This window comes from Callorhinchus milii, unplaced genomic scaffold, assembly GCF_018977255.1.
Source record: "Callorhinchus milii isolate IMCB2004 unplaced genomic scaffold, IMCB_Cmil_1.0 Scaffold8, whole genome shotgun sequence".
Classification (NCBI taxonomy): Eukaryota; Metazoa; Chordata; class Chondrichthyes; order Chimaeriformes; family Callorhinchidae; genus Callorhinchus; species Callorhinchus milii.
In genome coordinates, this window is record NW_024704749.1 from 2,070,591 (window position 1) to 2,087,938 (window position 17,348).

The 17,348-nt window shown below is 43.0% G+C and overlaps 1 protein-coding gene across 1 annotated transcript in view; it reads left to right on the forward strand.

Annotated features, from left to right (window-relative positions):
- gcn1 (GCN1 activator of EIF2AK4) overlaps positions 1-17,348 on the forward strand; it is a 63,243-nt gene that overhangs the window by 1,131 nt on the left and 44,764 nt on the right. Inside the window, 17 exon segments of the mRNA XM_007908730.2 lie at positions 2,003-2,105; positions 2,698-2,761; positions 3,721-3,852; positions 4,961-5,069; positions 5,380-5,478; positions 7,102-7,236; positions 8,894-8,962; positions 10,651-10,759; positions 11,067-11,141; positions 11,402-11,530; positions 12,556-12,606; positions 13,133-13,231; positions 13,606-13,779; positions 14,377-14,529; positions 14,960-15,052; positions 15,337-15,400; positions 16,361-16,520. Of these exon segments, the coding sequence (XP_007906921.2) occupies positions 2,003-2,105; positions 2,698-2,761; positions 3,721-3,852; positions 4,961-5,069; positions 5,380-5,478; positions 7,102-7,236; positions 8,894-8,962; positions 10,651-10,759; positions 11,067-11,141; positions 11,402-11,530; positions 12,556-12,606; positions 13,133-13,231; positions 13,606-13,779; positions 14,377-14,529; positions 14,960-15,052; positions 15,337-15,400; positions 16,361-16,520 (1,818 nt within the window).

The window sequence follows — 17,348 nt, forward strand, 5'->3', positions numbered from 1 at the left end:
ATGGGGAAAGTCACACATACACCCACAGGCTTGACATGGGGTTGAGAGAGAGACAAACATGATAAGATATTTTGGGGGAGAGAGATGGACATGGGATTGTGACGGAGAGAAATACACAGAAGCCCACACAAAAAAGCCCAGCTGTTAGACAATTGGCGGATCGCTTTTCCGGGGGTAATAATCCCTTCAAAATAATAAATAATTTGGTCACTTCATTCCACGACTGTGGGACACTGCTGTGTGCAATTGGCTGCCGCGTTGCACCCACAAAATATACCGTTAATTTATTTTACAGAATATTCTGTGAAGCGTTTTGAGACGTCTCGAAGACGTGATAAGGAAACACCCCAGAAAGAAAGAGAGCAGAGGCACGCACATTACTGCATTGTTTGATCAATCTATTCCCTTGTCATAAGGCTTCATATCACATTTAAAGCTTTCACCTTACAACAAAAACTAGTATTTATATAGTGTCCTTCATGCGGGGTAATGTCCCGGAGCACTTGGAACTTTAATGGCTTTATGTAGCAAAGCACTTTGAGATGCCAGGATTATCATCAAAAGCATGATGAAGCGCTGTATCAAATGCAAGGCTTATTATTATTATTAAGAGTTAACTCTTGAAAGTTAAAATGAAAGGGTGAAATGTTGAAGCACAGGGACAAAAAATAGGTTTAAGTCGAGTACTTATTCTGTTATTCTATCACAGAAAAAAGGAGCATTCCAGAAGAACTTTTGTTTGACATTCCATAAAAATGAGATTAAAGAATTACGTGGCTGCATTAGAATACTGTGTAGGATTGGGAAATGGAATCGGGCTGATAGAAATTTACGGCACAGAAGAAGCCATTTGGCCCATCGTGTCTAAAGTATCATAGAATGATGTTTTCAGTCTGTTTATAAAACACAAAATAGTGGAATTTGAGAGCTCAGCTCTAGAGCATCAAATGTCCTTTAAAGTTGAAGTAGTAATGTTTTAATTCTGTGCAATATCAATTTGGTTTATTATCTGGCCATGTTATTGAAATACTATGGCGTAATATGTTACCTCTGTGTCTTAATACTGTATCATTTTTATTTTGGGGATGAGTAAGGTTTTTCATCATGGTGAAACTTTTTAGACAATATATTCATTCTTTTTGGGGGGTGAGAGAGAAAGGTGAAGAGCAAGTTTCAAGACTTATTGAGCATTAATTTTCCTTGTTACCTTCCAGTGCTAGAGTCAGTGGTGCCTTCACCTCTGGCGGGAGTGCAGGAAGGTAACCAGAAAGGTGTTGCTATTTCCTAAAGCACACTTCTCTGAAGCTGCAATGCAAAGGAAGGATTTCACAGCTGCTCACATTGGCCAGAGATTTTATTCTTATGCTATATTACATACCAATGTCCTTTGTGGCCTCAGAGATCAGGTAGGGGCATTTGAAATGGCTGAGTGCTGTCTCCGTACTGCCACAGGGTCTGCGAAATTCTGTGACTTCTTCCAAAACAATTAATTTTCAGAACCAGTTTATGCTGGAAAGAAAAGCAGATTGGAAAATCTGAACTGATCTTTTACTATCTCATTCATAGTCTTGGACAATGAGAGTCACTTGTGGTAAAGAGAGTTAAAAGTAACATTGGATTTCAGGACATCATCTCAGGCAGGCGGGTGGCGGGTGGCCGAGAAGTAGTGTCACTTTCTATCTGCTGTATAAATACACAGTCAATCCACTTCACAGTATAACCTGTGAAGCCCTTTGAGCCTAGTCAACAAGGTGATAAGTTGCTGTATCAAATGCAAGGATTATTATCATAACTAATGAGCATTAAAGAAGCTTTAAAGATCAAAATGTTAAGGATTAAAATGTTCCTTTGTGGCTCATACTGGAGCCAGTTGGTCCTTAATACTTCTGCCTGCAGCTGATGAGAATTTGCTGGTCTGTGCTGGGATAGTTTTGTGGGTGCATATGGACTGAATGCTTTAATGAGAAAGATGACTAATGACAGTACGATGTTTGATTCACAGATGTCAGATACCCTGAAGAGGTTTGCTGCCAAGGTGACTACATCTAGTGTGAAGGAGAGATGGCAGATCATGTCAGAATTGGGCAGCTGTGTCAAAGAAAAAGGTGTGTTATTTTGTAGACAATTTCAAGCAGTAGTGGATCATTTAGTTGGTAGACAGTGGACCATAATTTGTGTGGATCTGGAGTAGAAACCTGGTATTACATAGGACATGGTCTCCCATGACACTTATTTCACTCAGTAGCTTTGGGGAAAGCAATGTTACTGACTTTCAGTGAAACGTCATGCTCAACAGTCACTTAAAAATGAAGGGTGAGAAAGCTTGAGGTGCCATTCATTTCACAGTCCTCCACTTCCCTTACTGAGTCTTATTATATTTACATAATCATTCTTTTTCTCCCTCACCATTTTATGGGATAAGATGATTTGGGGCTGAGTTCAAGGTGTAAAACACACGAGCACTTCTTAGACTTTCATCCCAGTTAAGTGATGTTCCTATCCTAAACATTTCTGGAAGATACGTTTATTTTAGAGAATTCTACCAAAAGTACTTAACCTTACTTTAATCAATAGTCTTTTATGTAGTAAATATGGTTCAGTACTCAGTGTTGCTGTATGGCTTGCGTGTTACTCTGCTGTTGGTTTTGCAGCGTGCTTCGTCACTTTGTGATACCTGCTTGTCTGCTGCCCTTTCAGATCTGCCAGACTCTGCTGTGAAAGGCTTGTGCAAACTCTTATGCCTGACACTACATCGATACAGGTTAGTCACAGTAATTTTCGATCAAGTGATATTTTCAAGTATTAAGGGCTGCTTGGCCAAAGTGGACACTACCCCCAAATCTGCCAAGCAATTGAGGGAGATATGAGATAGACTTGCTGAATATGTAGGTTTTCATTGGTTGTATTATTCAGTACTGCAGTCTGTTCCCGCATGTCTGGAACAAACATCGTATAAGGGTGCTCCTAAACTTGCACTTATACTGCACCTTTCATGTAGTCATTCCCTCATTTCGTGTGGTGTTCAAATGAAGAAAAATGAAAAAAAAACAAATGTTTTTGCTGCACTTGTTTTGGGTGCACTGTTTGTGCTTACCAAGGTGACATGTGCCAACACAGTACAACACTGCTTATTCACCAGCTATTTATCCACATGGCCCTTGATCTGATCCGGAGGTTCGATAGGGCCTGTGAAATATTGCCCAAAATTCTAGGGTTGCATATATACAAGGTTTCTGACCATCTAGAGCACAATCTTACATATGCAAACAAAGAATGTGTCTTTATTGTGGAGGTATGTCTTTATATTTTTACATTATACAGTTTAGGACTAGAGATAGAGGTATTGTAAAGAATGGCAGATAGAGTCAGGGAGGGGGAGGGAGGATAGATAGAGGAGTTCACTTCAATCCCAGTGTTAAATGAGAATCCCATTGCACCAATCTTTTCCTGGTTACTGTGACCCATATTTTGTCCTATAAAATACACAGCCACTACACTTTGCATTTATCTTTACATGTAGTGTTTTTAGACATTTCCTGACGTGAAAGGCAAATGTAAAGATTTGTTTTTATTATTGAGTATAGAAAACAGTGCAAGGGCAAGTATGTCAACCTGATAGAGCCTGCACTAACAACCTTTTATTTTGCAGTTAAATTGATGGAAAATGATGGGATTAGTTCTCTTCTGCACCAGATTTAAAGATTTGACATTGTTTGACAGGGATGCAAAGTCCCGGAGAGCCCTGCAGTCTGTCATTCAGCAACTGGCTGAGAGTCACCCAGAGGCAACCACCAAACATCTATTGCAGTGTCTACAGTCCTCGGGAATCATCTGTAAGAATGCCATTCCAAGGTAGGCAAAGGACAGAACAACAAAAACAATATAGCACCCCTCAACAGGGCAGCGTCCCAGAGCGTTTGACAGTGGCCAAGCCAGGGGGAGTGGGGAGGAGACTGAATAGGAAGGTCTTCAGGCGCGACCTAAAGATGGGGAAGGGACGGGCAAGGCAGAGGGATAAAGGAACAGTGTTCCAGAGTTTCGGGGCATAGTGGCTGAAAGGGCGGCCACCAATGGTGGAATGGAGAGCACGACGGACTTGCAGGAGGCCAGAGCCATTCAAGCGGAAGCAGTGGGTTGTGGTTTGGGGAGTAAGCAGGTCGGAGAGGTAGGGAGATACCAGAGCTTGAAGTCATTTGAAAACGAGTGTGAGAATGGCTCAAATGAAGCCACAGACTTGTAATACGATGGCTTTTATTCATCGCAGTTTTGCTTCCATGCGGTGTTAGACAGGAGTGCTCCAATATTCCACACAACAAAATGATTACTATGCAATCCGTGCCAGCAACTGACCACCTGGTGAGCTGGTTTCCAGTTCACGGTTGTGAAGTGGAAAACAAGCAGCTCCCCACAGGAAGAGGAGAGAAAACTCTAGACGAACACAGTGAGACCTTGATTATCTGCATCTTGATTGTAATGTTTCCGAGATCACTGTTGTTGGTGAGGGATCAGCAGGGAGAGGACAGTGTGGAAGGGCTGAGGCAGTAGCTGTGGCTGAGAGGACAGAGTGAGGAGTGGTTTTGAAGATTGCTCTCAAGCTGAGAATGAAATTGAGAAAGTCATGGATATGTGTGTGTGTGTGTGTTACATGTGAACAGGTGGAGCTTTTCATTTGTTGTATTAATATTTGACACTGTGTCCTTTTCCCTGAAATCTGCCACAAACTTTGAGTGGACTTTGCCATCTGCAAAACCTGCCAAATCATCTTGACAGAATATAGTCGTCTTTATCCATTTTGCAAAAATATTGAAATGTTGAAATGTTCCCCATCAAATACTGATAGGAAGTAGAATGAGAGGAGACCCGGATCTATTGGCTTCCACTGCAGTTGTTTTCTCGGTCATTGTTTGAGTAGCTAGAATGACACAGCCACTCACTTGAGCTCTTTCTCTTTCGCCGACAGTAAGAGCAGTGGGTCAGCGGCTACCCTGGCTCTCGGCTGGACATTGCTGCTGGTCAAGACTGTCTTCGCAGTGCCTGAAAAACGAGCCGGCGAGATGTGGATGCGATTGGTAAGTGGTCTGAATGGTGTGGCTATTTGCTGCATGTTGTTTAATTGACCTGCTCCTGAGCGATGTTCAAACCATTCAGCTAGGCGGTGAGAAATCTATTCTAGAATCGGGTACATCTGGGAGCAATCGGCCCACTAACAATTATTAAGCACAGACATTCACTTAAAATTGACAGCGTGTTACTGAGCGTGTGGGAACCTGAGATCTGGAATTCTATTGAGGGCAACGGTGCAGTTTGTGACGAGTTGCGCAATGGTGCTGATGGAACCATTGGAGGGTTCGTGTCAACCTTTGTGATCATTCTTCACAGGTGGAGCTGCAGTGCCTACTTTTAGCAGAGGTCCTGGGTGGCTGCAAAAAGACCGCTGTACGTGGGGTCCTAAAGAAAGTGAAACGCCTGTGGAACGAGGTAAGGTTGAGAGCTGAGCGTGGTTGGGGAAGGAGGTATTTAACGGACAGTGGATGGGATGGTCTTGTAAATTGGACGCCTGCCTCTTGATTCTATGGAGCATTTCCCAGACTTGTTCCTGAACAACAGACTGCTTGTAAGCCTTGAATAAAGCGTTAGTAAAACTAGCCTGATGTATGCTCCAGCAAACCTGGTGATAATGCCTAACTGCTTACTCCTGAGTAGTAAGGATTGATGCATCGAGGCTTGTCGTTTGTGAGGTGTCTTCAGTCACAAGGCAACAAAACTGTGGAATTCTCTCCCTCAAACTCTCCACCTTGCACTCTCCCACCCAACCTTCAAAACCCGCCTAAAGACCTTCCTTTTTGATCGTGCTTATGGTCACCTACCCCCTCCCTCTCCCCCTGGCTCGGGGTCAGACTGTGTCACTGTTAAGCACTCTGGGACGTTACCCCGCGTGAAGGGTGCTATATAAATGCAAGTTGTTGTGTGTAAGGTTTTGCTGTTGGTTTTCTGTCCAGGTTTGGGTTTGATGGTTGGCTATGACCCATAGCAGGTCTTATGTTCGTTGCAGAAATGTAGGAGCTCCACTAGCTCTTGTTACGCTGTTTTGGTTATAATCTCTCCAAGGATTGACTACCTGGTCATACCTCTATTGTGTAGAGAGTTTACTTTGGCATAGAATGTGTTCCCACAGACTTTAGATGGATCCAGGCAATTCTTGATACTTGTCGCATATAACAGTTTCCTTGCTCCACACGCCTCTGTTTACCTGGCAGTATGTAGGAATCTGGTTGGTAATCGATTGGTGACTTGCTTTTCCGGGGGGTAATAATTCCTTCAAAAAATAATAATTTGTTAATTCAATCCACGACTGTTTGTGGGACACTGCTGTTCGCATTTGGCTGCCGCGTTTCGCCCACAAAATATACAATCAATTTACTTTACAGTGTATCCTGTGAAGCACTTTGAGACATCTTGAAGATGTGATAAGACGCTTCGCCGCTTCCTCCCTTTCCTCCTTCAAGGCCGGTCTCAAGAACTTTCTTTTTGACCGTGCCTTCAGCTCCCCTCTCGACTCTCTACCCCCTCCTCGCTCCCTCCCTTCCCTCTCCTCACCATTTTCCCCCTTGCTCGGGTCCTGACCCAACTGTCCAGCGCCTTGGGACGTCCTCCCGAAGTGAAAGGCGCTCTATAAATGAAATGTTGTTGTTGTATATCAAATACAAGGATTATTGTTATTTATTACAGACCTGTGTGTTTAGTATCTCAAGGTGGCACTGAATGTGGTGGTGAGTGGTGAGTGCAGCATTACTTCAACAGCAGTAATGTCCAAATGAATGACCTTAAAACATTAACTCATCTAATTTCCATTGAATGGCCGCCTTCCAGAGAAACCCCGATGAAGTTCTGCATCTCAGCAAAATAATAATATTCCTTGTATTTGATGTAGCGCCTTATCACGTCTTCAAGACGTCTCAAAGCGCTTCACAGAATTGACTGTAAAGTGGATTGACTGTGTGTTTTATGGACGAGCAAAGCTCCATTTGCTGGTATCAGGACTCGCACAAGCTTGTTATCGACAACATTTTTACTTTGTTTGTCTTCTGCTCGTTTCTTCAGAACCCAGGCCTGGCAGAGCAGTACCTCGTCACAGTGATGGACCTAGAAACAAACCTCTTATATCTAGGGATGTTGGGAGTGCTACTACAGTTCTGTTCAGAACAGAAGGACATTGCCACCATCAACAAGCATAAGGTGTGTGTGTTCTGTTATGCTGGTAACAGTGCTGCCTGGACTTTGCGTTTCAGTTTTGTTTAGCAGAGGAGGAGTGCTAGATGCCTCTGAAGATGTGACACTAGATAAGACAGGATGAGCTTCTACTAATGAAGTGAGAGGACATCCCAGAGAATGGGATATCAATGTGGGTGTTGGATTACTAAAACCTGGATCTGTTGAAGCATCTTTAAATGACAGGTGTACTCACTCGTGCATTTGGATCCTGCCTCTTAGGAGGGGTCCATTCAGCCCTTCGAGCCTGTTCCGCCATTTAGTTAGATTACGGCTGATCTGTACCTCAACTAATCCTTTCAATTACAATTTCCCGCTTTCTCCCCATATCCCTTAATATCCTGACCTACCAACAATCATCAACTTCACTCTTGAAGGTGTGGATGGATACAGCATCCACAGCCTTTTGGGGGAGAGAATTCCAGATTTCTACCCCCATTTGAGTGAAAAAATGCTTCTGATTCTCTTAAATGGCCTGGTTCCAATTTTAAGACAATCAATTTACTTGTTTTGGATTCCACCACCAGAGGAAATAGCTTCTCTGTATCTACCCGATCAAATCCCTTTATCATCTTAAACACCTCAATTAAATCACCCCTCAGCCTTCTAAAATCACCCCTCAGCCTCATAACTTAATCCTTTTAGGCCTGGTAACATTCTGGTTAAACTGCACTGCACCCCAAAACTGAACACAGTCTCCAGATGGGGTCTGACTAACGCTCTATACAGCTGAAGCAACATTTCTTCCCCTTTGTATTGCAGGCCTCTTGAGATAAAGGCCAACAGTCCATTCGCCTTTTTGATTACAAAGCTTTTTTGATTAGTGAAGCTTTAACTTTCTTGAAGTCAAAGCTTCACTAGGAATGGGCGGCACTTATTTTCACACAGCGGCTCTGCAATACTGATGAGGTTCTTTTAGAGCCAATGGTGGATCTGGTGAGAAAAATATTGTTCCTGAAAACTGGAGTTGGTCATTCCCATGAGACAACCTCTCCTGGAAGAAGATGCTGGTGTTGTCACTGTACGCAGCCTGTCACTGAATGGGAATTGTTTAACTCCTTGACAATTATTGATGTGACATAATAATAATAATACTTGCATTTCATGAAGCATATTTCACATCAGGAGGACTTCTGAAAGCTGTTCGCAGAATGTACTGGAAAGCGTAGGGACTGCTTACGTGGCAGCCAATTGTGCACGTCAGTGTCCCACACACATCTATAAAGTGAATAACTAATGTTTAATGGGGGATTGTTGGCCAGGACACCAGGACAAGTTACCTCAATTTTCAAACAGTGACATGGTTCTTTAGCGTGTACCTGAACAGGTAGACAGGACCTCGGTTTAATGTCTCATCCAAAAGGCAGCACCTCCAGCAGTGCAGCACCCCCCACCACTGCATTGGAGTGACAGCATAGGCTATGGGCTCCATGTCCCGACATGGAGCTTGAACCCACAACCTTCTGACTCCGATTTGAGAGCGCGTCTGACTGAGCCAGGCTGACTGCTTGCGCTGGATGTGTTCAATAGACTGAAGGTTCGAACGCTGAAATCTGGAATGTATTTTCAAGTTGGATCATTGATCTGATTTGGAAAATTTCTGATTTGTCTCCTTGTCTTGCAGGATGCACTGTTAGATATCTACGTGAAGGCTGTCCTGATGAGCAAATCCAAGCCTCCGAAACACCTTCTGGTGAGCAGTTCTGCAGTTTTAACACAAGTTCAAGACTTATAGGAATTTATTTAGTAAAGGACCGAGTGCATGGTTTTCTCAGATGTGTTTTTTTTTGCTGAATTTGCTGTTCATAGTGTAGACATAGTAGCCATTGATACTGTAACTTGTTCAGGTTTGTCTCAAGACAGTTTTCTTCATTATTTACCGCACAGATTCTTGAATAAAACTGAGGCCATTATAAGGACGTGCTTTGTGCACGTTTCCATAACAGAACTATAAAGCACTTACCGTGCAATGTGTGCTAAGTGCTCCGGGACAATACCCCCCATGAAGGGCGTTATGTAAATGCAAGTTGTTGTAGTAAGTTTAGTGCAGAATGTGTTGATTCAAGGCCCTTCTGATTGGCTCACGCCAGCCCCTCCACACCTCGGGCGCTGGCAGCATCAGCCTCCACAGCTGCACACTCATCCTCACTAAGCCAGGCAGGAACCTGGGTGTCTTGTTTGACGCTGAACTGTCTTTTCTCCCCCACATTGCGCCATGACTGGCACTGCCTACCACCACCTCCGCAACATTGCCAGACTCCGCCACTGCCTCACCCCTCAGGCTGCCGAAACCCTCACCCACGCATTTGTCACATCAACGCTCGATTACAACAACAACAACAAGATTCCATTTATAAAGCGCCTTTCACGTCAGGAGGACGTCCCAAGGCGCTGGAGGATTACAGGAGCTCCCTCCTCATCGGCCTTCCCAACTCTTCCCTTTGCAAGCTGCAGATCATCCAAAACTCTGCAGCTCGTGTACTCTCACGCACCAGACTCCGTGACCACATCACTCCCACCCTCGCCCGACTCCACTGGCTCCCCATCCCCCAGAGGATTGAGTTCAAGATCCTCGTCCTCACCTTTAAGGCCATCCATGGCTTTGCCCCCTCCTACCTCTCTGATCTGCTGACTCCCTACCAACCTGCCCGCTCCCTCCATTCATCAGGCTCCGGCCTGCTCACAAACCACCAGCAGTACATCTGCACAAACGACTTCTCCCGCTCTCACCCAGTTGTTACCTGTGGGGTACCCCAAGGATCCATCCTTGGCCCCCGCCTCTTTCTGATCTACATGCTCCCTCTTGGGGATGTGATCCGCAGACATGGGGTACATTTCCACATATATGCAGATGACACCCAACTCTATTTTTCCATCTCTCTTTGCGACCCCCAGTGCCCTGATGTTCTGTCAGCTGCCTGTCAGACCTCAGGGCCTGGGTGAGCACAAACTTCCTTCAGCTGAACGTTGACAAGATGGAAGCCATACGCTTTGGCTCTCGTCAACGTCTAAAATCTCAAGGTTCTCACCTCCTCCACCTACCCGACCTCCCCCTAAAACTCTCTGAACCCGTACGCGTCAGGTTCGACCCCCAATTATCCTTCCTCCCCCACATCCGGACCCTCACGGTCCCCTCGCTTCCTCCCGTGCCTCCTTCAAGGTCGGTCTCGACCCTTCTCTTCGACCGTGCCTTTGGTCTCCCTCCCACCTTTCTGCCTTCCCTCACCCCTACACAACCCCTCCCCCATGCTCGGGCCCCGACACCTGACTGTTCAGCTCTTTGGGACGTCTTCCCGACATGAAAGGCGCTCTATAAATGTCATTTTATTGTTGTTTTGTTGTTGTTGAGCTCCAACCAGCTGTTAATCTTGTTGATTGCAGGAATGGTGTGAACCGCTGCTCCGTCATGTTTCACATCAGCAGTTTAAGGATCTGTTGCTCCCGACTCTAAACAAATCTACCTTGCGCAGCCCTGAGAATGTTATCGAGAGTAAGTACAATCCTAACACTTGGATCATTAATTCCATTCCTGTCACTTGCTTAGTTTTTATGCTCTGTTACAAAAAAAAATGCACCTTTATTGCAGTTCAGCCCAAATATATAAAATCCAGAATGCATTTGGCCTATATATACTTTATTGTGATGGAATGTGCACACCTATTCATGATGATGGTGATAATAATAATAATCATATAATGATGATGTATATGATATTGACACTGATGGTCCTTACATTGGAACTAGAATTTATATTTAAGGAAAGCGATGCCAACTACTTACTTGGTTTATTTTTGCAGCCATTTCCTTTCTGCTATCGTCAGTAACCCTTGACCTCAGTCAGTATGCAATGGACATTTCCAAAGGCCTTGCAAGTAAGTGTGAATCAATGTCATGGAGTGATTTGTGTTCTGCTGACCGTCCTAGTAAGTGGAAACCTACAGATATCGGTATTCTTAACCGCACAAGTCAACTGAGGTATAATCCGTAAACCAAAAATATGTGTAGGATATGTGCACCAGAGAGTTTGGAACTAAAAGGAATGTTTGTTTCTGTTCCAGTTGAGTTAATTTTCTTTAGAATTCATCCTTTATTGATTGTTTCCCAAATTCACAGTCACTTTCTCTGTTTCTAGGCCAGCTGAAGTCCAACAATACCCAGCTGATGGATGAGGCAGCCTTGGCTGTACGCAACCTGACTCACCAGTGCAGTGATCCAGCTGCAGTTGAATCACTTGTCAGACACCTCTTCGCAGTTCTTGGGGGTGAGTTTAGGTACAAGAGAAATCCAACAAAACAGCGTTGGAAAGGATGTCGATGTTGGAAAGAAAGAAGAGCTAATGTTTCTAAAACAGCCCTGCATGTTTCCTTGTGCTAATTTATTTAATTTAATGTTGTAAGACTCTGTGTTATTACCACAGAGTTCTAATACAGTCGCAAGTGAAATAATACGGTGGACAGCGTGTCATCCACACTAGTTGGGATCAGCCACATTGCAGTTCGAGAACTGGGAAAAACACAAATTAGTTGGAATACTAACAAAACCTCTTATCAGGGTTGTACTGTTAACTATCGTACCGGAGTACACTAGGCTAGCCCTTCCCTCTCTCTCTCTTTCTCCTTGCCTTTCTCTTTCGTTCACTTTTTCTCACTCTCTTACTCTCCCAACTACCTACTCTCGCTGCCTCTTGCTTTCTCTCTATCTGTGTCTCTCCCTGTGTAACACGCCTAATAATAATCCCTCCAAAATAAAGCAATAATAAATTGGTCTTTTTCAATCCACGACTGTTTGTGGGACGCTGCTGTGCGCAATTGGCTGCCGCGTTTTGCCCACAAATATACAGTAAATTCACTTTACAGCATATTCTGTGAAGCGCTTTGAGACGTCGAGAAGACGTGAAAAGCGCTATATCAAATGCAAGGATTATTATTATTTATAACTCTAAATTTCTATCTTTCTCTGTGAGCATTTCTCTCTGACTCTTTCACTCTCTTCTCCCTCCCTCTCTAACCCAAGACTATGCACATTAAAAAAAAGGGGGCATAAACGCACTTACTTTGAACTGCACGATATGGATAATTTGACATGTGGACAGTCGAGGTGCCCATGCAATTTTCCAATGTAATCATCGTAATTAAATGGGAGGCATTTATGTAGATTGCAGACAATGGGAAGGACCAGTAAAAGGGCAGTTGCCAAGAAATGGTTAGCGTTTGGTATTTTGGGTGACTGACTTGTGACCATGTTTGGGTGAAAGTCAATTTCTTGCAAGTTTTCTCTTTCCTTTAGGTTCTGAAGGCAAACTGACTACTGCTGCTCAGAAGATGAGCGTGTTGTCAGGTAATTGGTGAAATCATTTTAAAATGAAGTTCTCCCATCTTCTTTTGTTCTATTAATTTAACCCATTTAAAGAAGTACAGCTTTGATTCCACCTGTTCAGCAAGTTCCTGTCCAATTTTGTTTTAAACTGATGCACAAAATGTTGAAATTGACATTCGAGATATTTTAGTGGATTTTAAGTTTTTTTTGGTTGAGGTTTCATAATTTTGTCTCTTCTACATACAGTGCTATTTATTCTTTTGATTATAAAGTAGTTAAGGCCTTCCTTCATCTCAAGAGAAGCCAGTTTCATGTCTAAAGAGGTCTCAAGTACAACAACAGCTTGCATTTATATAGCGCCCTTCACATGAGGTAGCGTCCCAGAGCTTCATTTAATGCTCAACGGATGACTCAGCCATGCACACTTCCTAGCACAAGGAGAAACTTTCGGTTACAAACTGAAGCTAAGAAGTGCAAACCATGTCATTCTCCCATGAAACACAGAGAGTGCAGAATTGTGTTAGTTACTGGTTGTTTCTGTGTACAGGGATTGGAAACTGCAGTTACCATACAGTCACTGGTGCATCTAGTCAAACCCTGAGCGGTACAGTCACAGAGCTGTTCATCCACTTCCTGCAGCAAGAAGGTGAGTGAGACACTGACCCGCTTTCTGTATACAATATATTGATTTCAGGGATTTTTTTTCACAGGTTTATCCTTACTGTATAGCTACAAAAACTTTCTTTTAAGAAAGAAACTAAAGAAAATGTCTTAACCGAGAATTTGACAATCAACCAAACAGATGTCTTATTATAATAATAATATAAAAATAAAAATCCTGGCATATGATACAGCGCCTTATCACGTCTTCGCAACGTCTCAAATCGCTTCACAGAATATACTGAAAAGTGAATTGACTGCGTATTTTGTGGGGGAAACACAGCAGCCAATTGCACACAGCAATTATTGTACAAGTTGCCTGTACTGTTTGCACTTTCAAAACTTGTTTTCTTCTTGCAGTTCACGAGGGTACACTCCTGCACACCATCTCCGTCCTTACCCTCTGGTGCAACAAGTTTACCACTGAGGTTCCTAAACATCTGCTAGAATGGTTCAAGAAGGCCTTCACTCTGAAAACCTCTACTTCTGCCATTCGCCACGCGTACCTACAGTGTATGCTTGCTTCCTTCCGTGGTGAGTATGATAGCCTTATGTTTTCCTGAACATAGTTAGTGACCCACCCCCCACAATGTCTCTTTATGTCATGTTTTTGCTGTTCCCTCTCTGGAGGATCCAAAGCTGATTTGAAATTCATGAAACAAACAGCCATTAAAGATTCTGTAGTAATAATAAGAGTTCTGTGGCATGGGAATTCCCATCCTGAATCCTGAGCAGATATCTACTGGGTAGTTTCCTCCACCAGCGGAGTGCACTCCCTAATGTTATGTCCCAGCAGAATTTTATGAGACGTAAAGTACGTGACCACTGAGCTGAGATGCAGCACTGAGGGGCTGTGAATGGGGAACCAGACTAGAATGGTAGCTCTTGAACCACAGTCAGGACAGGTCTTGTTTGATTCCATTGTAAATATACTTCCTCCCTCTCTTAACTGGATATTTCTGTATCTGAGAATTCATCTCAACCTAAATCTGCTGCCCAATATTTGGGTCGGGATTTACTGAGGTCACATCATTTGGGAAGAGATCAGTGAGTGGGGTGGTTGGCCTAATAAGGCGCTGAATCAAATGTAAGGCTTATTCTATACTATTATTATTATTTACACCCAAACAGGTGACACTTTACTCCAGGCACTGGACCTGTTGCCGCTGTTGCTCCAGGCAGTGGACAAAGTGGCAGCCCAGAGTAGCCAGGTTGCCATAGTATCAGAAGGTGTTGCTGCGGCTGTTCTGATCTGCAGGCTCTCTGTGGTGGAAGCACAGATTGGTAAGTAGTTGCCTTGTTTCACAGAAGTAAGTAATGTCGGTGTTGCGTTCAGCTGCATACAGTTAGTTTAGGCTTTTGTTGAGTCTTCATTGGGTGCCTGACATGGCTTGTATGGCACCACAAAAAGTTGTGATACCAATACAATGTCTAATAAGTCTTAAAGAAATGATGATGAAAGATTTTTTTTAAATAATAGCTGAAAAATAAGACTTTTTGGTCACCCTGTATATAGATCATGATTTGATTGCAACAAAGAGATTGTCAAATGCATCAAAGACATTTATCTTCCCCTCTTGAAGGAGTGGCTTCTTCAGCCAACAACTAGGGATGTCAGGGAGGTTTAATGGAGGACAGTGTTGTGAGGGCTTGTTGTGTTTTTAAAGTGACCTGGAAATCAGTTTTTCATTCTGTTTTTCTTTACTTCCTTCAGAACCGAAGCTGGCTACTTTCTGGCAGTTAGTTTTAGATGAAAAGAAACAGTTTTTCACTTCAGAGAAATTCCTTTCTGTCGCGTCTGGGGAAGGTGAGTGATAAGCTGAGGTTTCCGCCAGTGCCATAGATTTTCAGCATCATTTTTCTGTATAGATTTCATTACATTTGGTTTAATCGGAGGATTCCTCTGGTGAGTCAGGGTGTCCGAATGACTGTGTAATTGGATGTGACAAACAGAATGGCAAGTTACTTAATGTTTCCTATGTAAATAGATTGGAGAAAAGAGAGATGGTATGTTAATGGAGAGTGGTTGTGGGTTGAGCACACTCTATCCTGATCGTGTCCTTTCACTGATTATTTCTCTTTTCTCTACAGCGCTGTGCACAATATTACAGCTAACTGAGAGACTGCTTACCGACCTCCCGGAAATCAAGGGCCAGTACGTATCAAACTCTCATTCACATATAATGTCCCACTGCATGTTTACCATTTGCTGCATTCTCTGCATGAAAATTCCCACCTAAACAACAGAGTGATACATGGACTGCAATCCAGATATTGTACCATGAATGACCTCGGAGTGCCATAAATCTAGAGAAACTCCAATTTGACTCGTTGCAGGTCAGAGGTCAATCTTAGATGCACTTTGAGGTAATCTCCTTCCTTCGTTAGAAGTCTGTAAAGAAGGACGTTTCATTTTCCCTCCAATCTCAATGTGTATTTCAAATAGAGTATGAGCAGCTGCAGGACTTCAGTTACATATGATGGCACAGTGCAAGAGCTGCATTGTTTCTGAATGCGATGATGTGACGGTTTCTGGGATAATTGATGACTCAAAAAAATATTTTCTTTAGCTCCAGTTAACAATCTCCGCCTCCAATAATGTTGCAAATGGAATAACTTTCTAGCTGTTGTATTCATTTCAATAAACATAGGGCGATCCTGTTCTATATTCTGGGTCATGTCTTAAACCAAGCATGAAAAATGGCTGCTTTGGGATTGTCAGGTTGGCCGCTGATGTCATTTCCTTCGTAAAATGACATGTGTGGTGCTTCTTGTGTTCATAAGCAGTGCACAGGAACGCTAGTGGCAAACTGGCAATCAGAAATCAGCCTTTTAGTGTGGAAAGTCTGCTCGTCAGCCCTGGATTCATAGTTACTATTAGTTACTAGTTGCTGTAAGCAAAAGTGCGCTATAATGGGTGTGTGGGGGGTATAATGAGATTACCCTGAAACTACCTGATTAAGTTTTTTTTAAATATTATATTCCATTTGTATGAATTGACTAATGCTAATCTGTTTCTTGTCCTAATTATGTAAGAAATCTGTTTACTGAATGCCATAACGTGATGGATGACACATGCCCTCACTCCAGAATGTGTGATCTGTGCTATTTACAGGATGTATCACAGAGCCCTGGTCGCGGTACTGCTGAATAAAACGTGGCGGGTTCGCAAGCAAGCGCAGCAGATGGTCAGGAAATTGCTCTCATCTCTGGGTGGTGTTAAACTAGCATATGGATTGCTGGAGGAACTCAAAGTTGTCCTTAGTTCCCATAAGGTTTGTAATGTATTTCAAGAGAGTTAGAACAAACTGTTATTTTACCGCTTATGCAATAAAAATAAATCTTGCATTTGATATAGCGCCTTATCATGTCTTCGAGACGTCACAAAGCCCTTTACTGTAAAGCGAATTGACTGTATATTTTGTGGGCGAAAAGTGGCAGCCAATTGCGCACAGCAGAGTCCCACAAACATTCGTGGATTAAGTGACCAAATTTTTTTAAGGGATTTCAATGTTAATGTAACATACAAAAAGTGGGGATTGCTTTTACGTACCTTATCCTGGTTTAAACCAAGGCTAGCCTTACTGGATTACCCCCAAGTATTCAAAACTTTTGGATTTGAACTCCGTGGCTCTCCGTTTTGCACTGTGTCAGAAGCATATCCTCGCTGTGAGTGGGATCCTTTCCCTGTTACCAGCTGATGGCTTTGATTCTTCTCTACTGAAAAAACTCTCTCTCTTCCAAAAAAATCAAATGACTTGTGGGTGCAGGCTTTGTACAGAGATCTTCAAGAAGGTATTCAAGAAGAATATCCCATTGCACTGTTCAAAAAGAGAAGGGAGTTTCTTCCGGTGTCCTGGCTTGCAATCTCCCAGATAAATCTGGTTACTAGATTTGTGGCTGTTTGTGGGACTATTGCTGCTAAGTTCATCTGGAAAAAAATACTTAATGACTGACCTTACAATGAATCCACTGAGACTCTTGGAGATATCCTTCCAAAAGATACTGTGTCAAATACAAAGCTTATTATTTGAAACTTATACCATGTGAATGATCTTCACATTCAGTTAGCAATCCACAGGGACCCTGTTGAGATATTCCAC